We start from the raw sequence: 11,616 nt of genomic DNA on the forward strand, positions 1-11,616 counted from the left end.
GATCCAGTCGCACAGGGATGTATGCAGTCCTAGATCTCCCAACTTAGTAGTGAGTAGGGAGGGGATGATAGTGTTGAATGCTGAACTGTAGTCGACAAATAGTATTTTAACATAATTTCCCCTCCCTTCGTCCAGGTGAGTCAGTGTAGTGTGGAGCAGATGTGCAATCGCATCGTCAGTGGAGCGGTTGTGGCGATATGCAAACTGCAGTGGGTCCATGGAGGCTGGCAATGAAGATGTGATGAAGTCTCTGACTAGCTTTTCAAAGCACTTCATCACGACTGATGTGAGGGCGACAGGGCGGTAGTCATTGAGGTCGGAGGAGGGTCAAGGTTTCTTCGGGACGGGGACGATGGTGGACCGCTTGAAGCTGGACGGGACAATACCGAGCGTCAGGGAGAGATTGAAGATGTCGGTGAATACCGGGGCTAGCTGATCTGCGCAGGCTTTGAGGACCCTCCCGCAGATACCGTCTGGTCCCATCGCCTTCCTGGTATTCACCCTTTTAAACACTCTCCTCACGTCACTCTCCGTGATGATGAGAGGGCGCTGTTCTATGGTGGGCCCCGCGCATGTGCCATTGGCTGCGCCGATAGTGCCATTAGCACTAGCGCCGTTAGCATTAGCGCTGTTAGCACTAGCGCTGTTAGCACTAGCGCCGTTAGCATTAGCGCTGTTAGCATTGGCGCTGTTAGCACTAGCGCTGTTAGCACTAGCGCCGTTAGCATTTGTGCTGCTACCATTAGCGCTGCTAGATGTAGCCTCGAAGCGAGCAAAGAATGTATTCAGCTCGTTCGCCAGAGACTCATCCGCACTCATCATTTTTATACACTCCTGCTCTTCCAGGCACTGACACATGAAAACGAGGAAGGAAAACCTCTTGGAACATTTACTTATGACCAAGATGGAGAACCCATCCAGACCTACCAACTTCCTGTAAGAAAGTTGTACAGTAACTCACCAAAATATAGAAAGATGGAAATATTTACACATCACTTTTTATTCCGATAATGTTAGCAGTGTTCATATTATTAATAATGTATTATTGGTGTTAGTGTATTGAATGTATTTATATATACTTTACTTTATATATACACTATAATCTTTTGTACTCAAGTTGATAACATTTATTGACACTTTGGCCCTTTAAAACATCTACAGTAATACATCTCCCTCTGGTGGACAAATTAATGTACCACATCTCAAATGCATCTCTAAAGAAAAAGTTCAACATTGTTTCACTGATCTTAGGCCAGTTTTGCTGTTGCTCCACTTAAGAATAAAAAAAAATTAGGGGCAAAAATTTGTACAACACTCGAAAAATAGAACATAAATGGTGCCACACTAAGCTTGTAGTCTTCCAGCTTGCATGGAAGGAGAGCCTTCCATAGAATAGCACTTATTAACACTCCAACATCTTATCTCTCAAACCTCATAGAAAATAACTAAAATAATGCTATATTTCTTTTTAGTACAATTGCACATCTACTAAGAAATATTCTGCTCTCACACGTTTCATAAGGAAATCCTACCCGAAGTAACTGAACCTTTACTAAAAATGTAGGCTTTCAGTCAGTGTTTAGGCCTAATCATAGTACAGAGACAGCACAAATTAAAGTAGTTAATAACCTGTTGTTGGCTTCTGACCAGGATTATGTCTCTTTGCTTGTATTACTTGATCTGAGTGCAGCATTTGACAATATAGATCACATCATTTTAGTACATAGACTCAAAAATGTTGGAAATCCTGGCAGTGGATCTAGAACACATACACATACACACACACACACACACACACACACACACACACACACACACACACACACACACACACACACACACACACACACACACCTTTCCGTAACACCCCTCCCCATACACAAACAACAAAACATGCCCAAAATTTCAACATCTGGAAAGAGCATCTGCCACTACATTTTCTGAACCCTTTTTATGTTTGATGTCAATATTAAACACTTGTTTAATCAGAGACCAACGCATTAAGCGTTGATTGGCATTAGCCATATTCTGCAAGAACACGAGCGGATTGTGATCAGTGTATATGGTAATGGGGCCCGGAAGACCACCAAGGTACACCTCAAAATGTTGTAACACTAGGAGGAGCGCAAGGGCCTCCTTCTCAATAGTGCTATAGGCCAGTTCAGAGAGAGAGAACTGGTGTTTGCTGAATCAGAAGAGACCAAGAGTCAAATGTGTAACTTTGTGCTTTAAGTCAAAGTAAATGTAATGTGTGTTGTATTTGTCCAGTAGAAAGAAGAACACAAGTATATGTATGTTGGAGAGGAAGCAGTTGTGAAGAAAGATAACAAACTTACACCCATTTTTACACACACTCAAGATAACTGAAACAGAAATATCACAGAAAAACATCTCTGCATACATTTAAAATTGCATTTATTTAAAGATTTTTTTATTTATTTTTTTCTCTCTCAGGAAGTAATAAGTGTCAGGAATGCTGGATGTCAGACAATCTCAGGTTGGAGAGCAAATGTGCGAACACGGCCCTGAAGGTTTCTGTTGCTTACAAAGGCTGTAAGGCAACTGACTGTGGTCATCTACAGAGCAGGTGAAGTCCATTCATTTCACATGCACTGGAGCAGGTGCTGAGACACAACAGACAAATAAAACAAATCTGACTCAATACTCAATACTCTAGTATTCGATGGTGAAATAAATGTCAAAAGAAGTCATTTTTTTTAACCCATTGATGCCCCTATGCTCACCTGTCTGTTGTCCCAACTGGTCAAGCCCACAGTTCCTTCTCCCTGTTAACAACAGAGAGAAATAAATCTTCACGACAGCTGTTTCTTTGGCTCCAGGGGAATTAGAGGCAGCCTGGCCATCCTGGCACTTGTCCTGCCTCTTGTTTTTATCCTCAGTCTTGCATGGCCGGGGCACACGGTTGCGACGTGGCACCAGGGAGGGGGCAGGCGGAGCTGGGCGCGCAGCTCTGCTCTCTACCTTATGTAAGGTCGCCCTCCTGATGAGCAGCGGTTTGTGGCAGCTCAGGTCATACTGGTGCTGGGAAGCTTCGACCTTGGAGGCACACTGACGGGCTGACGTTAGCCTCTCCAGGTCCTGGTAGAGGACCTCACCCACTTCTGGCCTGGTGTAAAATGTGGAGTTCACCTCACTGTGCTTGTCCTGCACCTTTCCTGGGACTTCCCTGACATGTTTGTGGGGGACATGCAGGGTCACAGCAGGCTTTGGGCTTTTTTGTTTGAGAGCAGCCAGCTTTGGGTGGAGGGCGGGTAGCCTTGAGATGGATGGAGCTGGTGGGGTGTGATCAGCCTTCACACTCACAGCACTGCTCTTGGTGTGTGGCTCTACAACCAGAGAAGGGAACCGGGATTTGCTGCATCGCTGACCTTCATCCAGGAGTCTGCCTATTGACTTTCCACCATTATTTCCATCGGTGGCCTTCAGCAGTGCCGCTAATGTTGTGCCCGTGCCAGATTTTCTCAGGTTTTGAGAGACTTGAGGTTTATATGGCTTCCTCTGGGGGACTCCAGAAATTTCTGGGAAATAGTGGCTGCTTCCTCCTCTTTGTGAATTAACAAAATGAAAAGGAGAAATATTTGGGTTGGCCATTGCCTCTGTAGGGCTTTTTTGTGGAGCTGGGATGGTCTTCACATCAGGGAAGAAGTTCTTCTTTGTACTTCCTGTTCCCCTCATGATGATCTCACTGTGGAAAACCAGAAAATATATTAAATCTTTTAATACTTTACAGATAAATATTAAATTATACCTCTATAAACTGTGTGTGTTTCGTTCGATGTCGGTCATCGTACATGTGTACACGTTCGTGTTAGTGTTATTGTTCATTGTTTACTGGTTGTACTCGTTGTGTGTGTTTCTGCCTGTCCCTATATTCAATGGTTTGTTACATATGAGTGCAGTTACCGTTGATTACTAATCTTTCGTGTCTAATAAATGTTTGTCTGGGACGAGAGAGGTCTGTGAGTTCTGCTCCTTGCCCTGCAGGACTCGGGCCATGACACTTTTCTTAATCTATTCAATATTCTCTTAAAATGATCAGCACACAAGTAACAATTTTAATTTGTTCACGGACATATGCGTAAATTATGATGGGGATGCTACATGTCACTACGGTTGAAAATGAGATTGTAACATTCCTAAATGGCTATTTTTATCCACACCACTTTTTGAAAGTAAAAATGTTAATGTTTCATCTACAAGCAATCTTTCCTTCATTTATTAGTTAATTTAAGTAACACGCATGTTTTAGTCACCGTGTTTCTAATGACAGAATCTGAAAACGTTCATGATTATAATCTTAAAACTCCTATAATTTCACACAATGTCAAAACGCAGCACAACTGATATTTCGTGAAACGAAAATTAATTTTAATCAAAATACAAAATAATACAAGTTGTATTACAAATATATCTTAAACTACATTGCTGATACTTTTTGATGCCGACAAGTATACAAACGCCATAAATGTGGATGTTCTTCCTTTTAGACCAAGCGCTGATTTAAGTGAACGCACGTGCCATCGATGATAAAAGGGTTGCGCATTTAAGGGAAATCAGAAACGAATCCAAAACCCAGCACTTTTCAAGAGAAATAATACGCTTTGTATATAAACACACGACGTCTCAATCTAAATAACACATGGAAACTATTTCCTTTGTGCATTCTTTTCATATAGACGTTTCCCAGTTTGCCTTAAAGAGGATAGTTAGGCCTACCTTTGATATCGGAGAAATCTATAACTGACAATAATCCAATTTATCCACAGGAAAATGTGAAATAACAATTGTTGAATATCCTTGTAGTTCGTAGTTTGATTTGTCCAGTGTGCGCACTCTGTCAAAATGGTAACCATGACGCCAGTTAAGCCTTTTTCTGTGACGTCACAAACACCAGGTGTGACGACATAAACACGGCTGTCTCGTTTTAGCATTACTAAAATGTACTTCTGGACTGTGTATTACTGGACCTTTTGATTGATAGTTAGTGTAAGTTAAAATATCTTATTTCCTCTCAAGCGCAGACGTTGCTTCGGCAAAAAGCTCCGGTGTTCTGTCCATTAATATATTAGGCCTATCCAGCTATGCAACTGTTCATCTTATTTGTTTTTGATGCATTTTTTCAATGTATAAACCATTCACATATACACGGTAAATGTGTATAAAATTTCTTGTATTTCTAATATTAATTGAATGTTTTGCCCCCTCAGTCCCTTAACAATATCAGATCATTCGAGCTCTGTTCACTTTTTTATGTGGCGCATTATAAGAACCCACATGTAAATCTCCCCATGCTGACAAACCTGCAAGTAACATATTTTCTTCCTCATCTCCCTGATACTTTTTGTTTCTTTGGCTAAAGCAATGTCTTCATTAAGGCCCATTTCATGTGAACTTGTTTCTTTCTTTTTTTTAATTAAATCTGGCAGACAACCTTAATAATCATGGCTTTTACACTTTGCCAGGTGGCTAAATTCACTAGGTTAGCTAGCTACCCTGAATCATCAAGAATTGATTTAGCAAACAATCAGGATAGATTTTCATTTTGTTTTGATTCAAACATGTCAAGACAAAATAGCTAAGTAAAGGAAATAGCTAGGTTAGGTAGTTAACCACTCAAAGTAGCTTACTTTAGGTAGATATTGGTCAAAATGCACTCTTAACTAGTTACACTAGCTAGCAGCTGTGATTATGCTGTGATAAACAAATATTGACAATCATAGATTTTAGATTCCTCAAAACAACTATTCTATATTTTGATGACATCTTTGCATGTTCTGGGTCTTCATTTTTACATATGCAGAGCACTAGTGCAGTGAGGAACAAAGTGCATCAAAAATTCTGGTTGTGCACAAGTAACCGGCTAAGGTTTTAGGATTTGACTTTTAAGACAAACAGAAATTTTGATGCAGACAAGAGAGGCATGTCTTGTTTTTGAGAGGCAAATTCTTGCTCTTTTAGAAAGATTCTTGTATATTATTGGTATTACAGCTTTTTTGATGTACAGCAATAACAAAGACCTATTAATGAATAACCAGCTAGAATTTGCTTTAAAATGTAATTTGCTTTGAATAAGAGCGCCTGCCAAATGCTGTAAAGCTTAAGATCTGTTCTTGGAATGTATCCTGGACACTGATGTAAACTATCAAAAAATGTATCGGGATATTCTGCTTTGTTCAGTATTGAAGTGTCTGCAAATTGTTTTTAACTTATTAGTTGCCAAAAAAAATAAATAAACCAAAATAAAAAATGGAAAGACACACTGCAGCTTGTAGGAGCATCTTTAATGGGTATGTTATTATTTATTCCAGCTCTGAACCCACATATTTAACCAAGCATGGAAAACTGCATAAAGGAAAGCAAGGCAGAACAGACTGAAAACTGTCAAAATATGTCAACGTTCAGGCAAGCTTTCGAAAGAGAAACTGTCACATACAGTGATACGGTGAGCCAGTGCATAATGCAAGAAAGAGTGAGATAACTGGGATTAACAAATGTCTACAAAAATGAATGTAAAACTTCACATTTGAAGCTTTGAAAAGCTAATACGATTAAAGACAGCTCCATATAGCATGATTTTAACAAAATGAAATATAAAGGATAGAAAAACAACAGGAACACACGTGTGAAGTGCCGACACCTTGCGTGTTACGTGAAATGGAACTAACAAGTAAAACCAAAACGATCGTGACAAATAGGATAAAGAAACACTTAGTTTTAATAAACAAACAAACACTGAACAAAATCAAAGACAGACAGCAATACCGGGTAAGCATTTACGGGAAAGGCAGCGTACACGGCAAACACAGAGGGAGAGCACAAATGAGATGTAAACAAACAAAACAGGAGCAAGGAGCTAGGTGTAACACAGGTTCTTATCACAAACACAATGAAAGACAAACACACTCTAACCAAAACAAAGCGAAACAAAGACCGACGAGAACTAACCAACAACCAAGAGAGACATATTATCAAACACATATCAACGAAGGCACAAGGAGAAACAAAAGCTAACCATAAGCGAGGAGAAACAATAACTGTCAAACAAGATACATAGGAACGTTTTTTTTTTGTATAAGACTATAATCAGGGATACATCAGAAACAGTTGGAGACAAAGGGGAGGAGACAGGCATCCATAGAGAATGACAAAACCCCAGAAGTTACTAGGTTGCCTGGGAAACGGGGAATGCTCCGGTCTGTAGACGTGACAGGCACACAGCATCATGGGAGTCACCTTGCTCCCCTCCACTCTCCTGACTGGATCCCACGTCAAAGATCAGAGCAGATGTCACATATATAAATATACACTGTCATGGCATGGCCCCCTCCTCCTAGACTCCTCGCTGTTTGTTTGACGTCACGTGTGTGTGTCTTCATTGCCACACCCCACCCATGTGTCATACCTGTCTCTGGTTATCTCCCTTGTTAATGTGAGAACTATGACAACAGTAGTCTCCGGTCAGACGTGGATTCCGATCGCTTTATGTACTCTTCAATGAAGGTGAAGGAGTCCCTCCACGAGGATCCCACTTTTGGGGTTGGAAATGGAATCAGGAAACTCCAATGACGATGAGCCCCTTGAGTCTAAGTCTTCACCCAGAGCACTCTCATCAGCAGTCTCATTCAGAAATACCTCACATTATTTTCAGACGTTTCCACTCGTACAACTGTCCTTCAGCATGACATTGATGTTGATTCTCATTCACCCATTAGACAACACCCATATCACACCAATCCCCAGAAATGTACATTGCTAAATCAAGAAACCAAGTATTTGTTAGAAAATCATCTTGCTATCCCTAGTGTTAGTGCCTGGTGTTCCCCATGCTTTCTGGTGCTAAAACCAGATGGCACATACCGCTTCTACACTGACTACAGAAAAATTAATGCAGTTATTGTTTCTGGTTCCTTCCCAATGCCTAGAATGGAGGATTGTGTGGATAAGGTGGGGTTCAGCTAGATTTGTAAGTAAGCTTGATTTACTTTAGGGATATTAGCAAGCTCCATTAACCTCTCATGCATCTGACATTTTGGCATTTGCTACCCCTGACTGTTTTCTACAATAGACGGTAATGCCTTTCAGTCTTAAAATGCCCTTCTACCTTTCAGCGTTTGATGATTATGATTTTAGATGACGTGCCTAACTGTGAAGTCTGTTTGGATGATGTGGTTGTGTATACCAAAACTTGGGAACAACATGTGCAGTTGCTTGATCTTGTTTTTAAGAAGCTATTGGATGCCTCCATTGTGCTTAATCTTGAAAAATGTGATTTTGGTAAGAGTGAGGTTGCCTACTTGGGGAAACTGGTGGGTTGTGGTAGTGTGCGTCCTATTGATGCCAAAGTACAAGCAATCAAGTCTTTTCCTGCCCCAGAGATGAAAAGACAACTCCGACGCTTTTTGGGCATGGCAGGTTTTTATCGTTGCTTTTGTAGGAACTTCTCTGATGTTGTTTAACCCCTCACAAATTTGCTTTGTGACACCACCCTTTTTGAATGGTCACAACCCTGTCAAGATGCATTTGACTCAGTGAAAGCTGATTCAGCACTCCTGTTCTAGCAACCGCTGATTTTACTCGTCCTTTTACACTTGAGGTAGATGCCAGTGGTAGTGGAGCCGGTGCTGTCCTCCTGCAAGAGGACTCACAAGGTCTAGATCACCCTATTTGTAATTTTTCTAGAAAGTTTGTGAAACATCAGCTGGCCTATAGCACTACTGAGAAGGAGGCCCTTGCGCTCCTCCTAGTGTTACAACATTTTGAGGTGTACCTTGGTGGTCGTCCGGGCCCCATTACCATATACACTGATCACAATCCGCTCGTGTTCTTGCAGAATATGGCTAATGCCAATCAACGCTTAATGCGTTGGTCTCTGATTAAACAAGTGTTTAATATTGACATCAAACATAAAAAGGGTTCAGAAAATGTAGTGGCAGATGCTCTTTCCAGATGTTGAAGTTTTGGGCATGTTTTGTTGTTTGTGTATGGGGAGGGGTGTTACGGAAAGGTGTGTGTGTGTGTCATTGAGAGAGGATAATGACTGTGTGTGTGTGTGTGAGAGGATTCTGATGGTATGTGTGTGTGCGCGCGCGTGTGTATGAGGATACTGACTGTGAGTGTGATGATATTGAGTGTGTGTGTGTGTGTGTGTGTGTGTGTGTGTGTGTGTGAGGATACTGACAGTGTGTGTGAGAGGATACTGACAACATCCTCTCATGCTGTGTATGTGTGTGTGCTTGCGTGTGAGAGTGAGAAGATATTGACTGTGTGTGTGTCTGTGTGTGCCTGTGTGTATGTGAGAGAGAGCAAGTCAGTAACTCACTGTAGTTTCTCCAGTTTACAGTGTGGATTCTCCAGTAGAGCAGAGAGCTGCTTCACTCCTGAGTCTCCTGGTTTATTGGAGTTCAGATTCAGCTCTCTCAGATGTGATGAGGGGTTTGACCTCAGAGCTGAAGCCAGAGCAGCACAACCTTTATCTGTAATACTGCAGTTAACCAGCCTGCAGAGAGAAGGAGAAAAATTCCTCACACTTACAGATCAGTACATATGTGCAAACACACACAATACATGTTGTGATAGTGATACAGTGATAGTGTGTATATAGAAAGAATGAGTGAGTGAGTGAGTGAGTGAGTAAATGTGAAGCTAATTAATACAATGATGGTATGTGTGTGTCAGAAAGAGGAAGGGGGTAAAAGCAATTATATGTGTTTGTGTGTGTGTGTGTGTGTGTGTGTGTGTGTGGGAGAGAGAGAGAGAGAGAGAGAGAGAGAGAGAGAGAGAGAGAGAAAGAGTATAATGACAATGTGTGTAGGGGGTGAGAGGATTCTGACTGTGTGTGTGTGTGTGTGTGTGTGTGTGTGGGTGTGTGTGTGTGTGTGTGTGTGTGTGTGTGCCTGTGTGTGAGTGAGAGAGGATAATGACTGTGTGTGTGAGGATACTGACAGCGTGTGTGTGTGTTTGTGAGAGAGAGTGAGAGGACACCCACTGTGTATGTGTGCGTGTGTGTATGTGAGAGAGAGCGAGTAAGTCAGTAACTCACTGTAGTTTCTCCAGTTTACAGTGTGGATCCTTCTGTAGAGCAGAAAGCTGCTTCACTCCTGAATCTCCTGGTTTATTGAGGTTCAGGTTCAGCTCTCTCAGGATTGATGAGGGGTTTGACCTCAGAGCTGAAGCCAGAGCAGCACAACCTTGATCTGTAATACTGCAGTTATACAGCCTGTAGAGAGAAGGAGAAATTCCTCACACTTACAGATCAGTATACATACACATGTTGTGATAGTGATGCAGTGATGGTGTGTGTGTATATAGAGAGAATGAGTGAGTGAGTGTGTGAGTGAGTAAATGTGAATCTAATTAATACAGTGATGGAATGTGTGTGTCAGAAAGAGGAAGAGGGTAATAGCAATTATATCTGTGTGTATGTATTTGTGTGTGTGGGGATATTGACTCCATGTTTGTGTGTGCATGTGTGTGTGTGTGGATACTGAATGTGTACACGTGAGAGGATACTGACTGTGTGTTTGTGTGTGTGAGAGAGAGAGGGAGAGAGAGAGCTTAATGACAGTGTGTATTTGTGCGTGTGTGTTTGAGGATACTGACTGATGATATTGAGTGTGCGCATATGTGTGCGAGGATATTGGGTTTGACTGTATGTGTATGTATGTGTGCTTGTGTGTGTGTGTGTGTGTGTGTGTGTGTGTATATAAAGAGACAGTAAATCAGTAACTCACTGTAGTTTCTCCAGTTTACAGTGTGGATCCTCCAGTAGAGCAGAGAGCTGCTTCACTCCTGAGTCACCTGGTTTATTGTGGTTCAGATTCAGCTCTCTCAGGTGTGATGAGGGGTTTGACCTCAGAGCTGAAGCCAGAGCAGCACAGCCTTCATCTGTAATACTGCAGTTATCCAGCCTGCAGAGAGAAGGAGAAAAACCCCTCACATTTACAGATCAGTACACGCACACACACCCTATGCTAATGAGCATGTGCGCACACACATGCTTACACAAATGCAAACACATAATCACAATCACACTGCCTCACCCCCACACAACCACACACACAAAAAGTTACAATGTGTGGTGTTGGGGGGGGGGGGGGGTGACACACTGTGTGTGAGGTGTGTTAATTCAGAGCACTGTTAACAAGAAAATAAACAAATTAAAACTGCTTCTTTGTTAGCTCCACTGCTCACTAAGTTTGGAAACAGTCCCACAAGTCAACAGGCAAACAATACATTGACAGTGCAAACTGATTTACTATAAACTGATCAAAGACACTAACAGTATAAACAGCCACTGATTCAGACACTAAAGTATTGGAGGACAGACAGAAGTGTCATGGTACAGCCCCTAACCCCTCAAATGTGTGCGTGTGCGTGTCTGTCCGTATTGCCACGCCCTCTTGTGTTGTGCACCTGATCCTTGTTGTGTGTAATTGTCATGAGTGTATATAAGTCTCGTGTCGTATCGTCAAGGTTGTCGGTGTTTGACATATGTAGTGTGTTTGTGTGTGTTGAGTTGTGCTTATGATTAAAATGTATGTTATGTTTAACGTGCCTCGTCCCCGCATCCTCCTTAACCTGTTAAACATCACAGAA

The 11,616-nt window shown here is 41.8% G+C and overlaps 1 protein-coding gene across 1 annotated transcript in view; it reads right to left on the reverse strand.

The window, feature by feature from the left end:
* Positions 1-6,305: 6,305 nt before the first annotated feature.
* LOC145655862 (ribonuclease inhibitor-like) overlaps positions 6,306-11,616 on the reverse strand; it is a gene marked incomplete at its 5' end in the record, with an annotated part of 52,093 nt that continues 46,782 nt past the window's right edge. The window contains 3 exons of the mRNA XM_081709327.1: positions 6,306-9,517; positions 10,061-10,237; positions 10,752-10,928. Of these exons, the coding sequence (XP_081565453.1) occupies positions 9,337-9,517; positions 10,061-10,237; positions 10,752-10,928 (535 nt within the window). The remainder of the gene's footprint in view (positions 9,518-10,060; positions 10,238-10,751; positions 10,929-11,616) is intronic.

Source organism: Electrophorus electricus, unplaced genomic scaffold (genome assembly GCF_041902795.1).
Source record: "Electrophorus electricus isolate QZ-2024a unplaced genomic scaffold, ASM4190279v1 Scaffold38, whole genome shotgun sequence".
NCBI lineage: Eukaryota > Metazoa > Chordata > Actinopteri > Gymnotiformes > Gymnotidae > Electrophorus > Electrophorus electricus.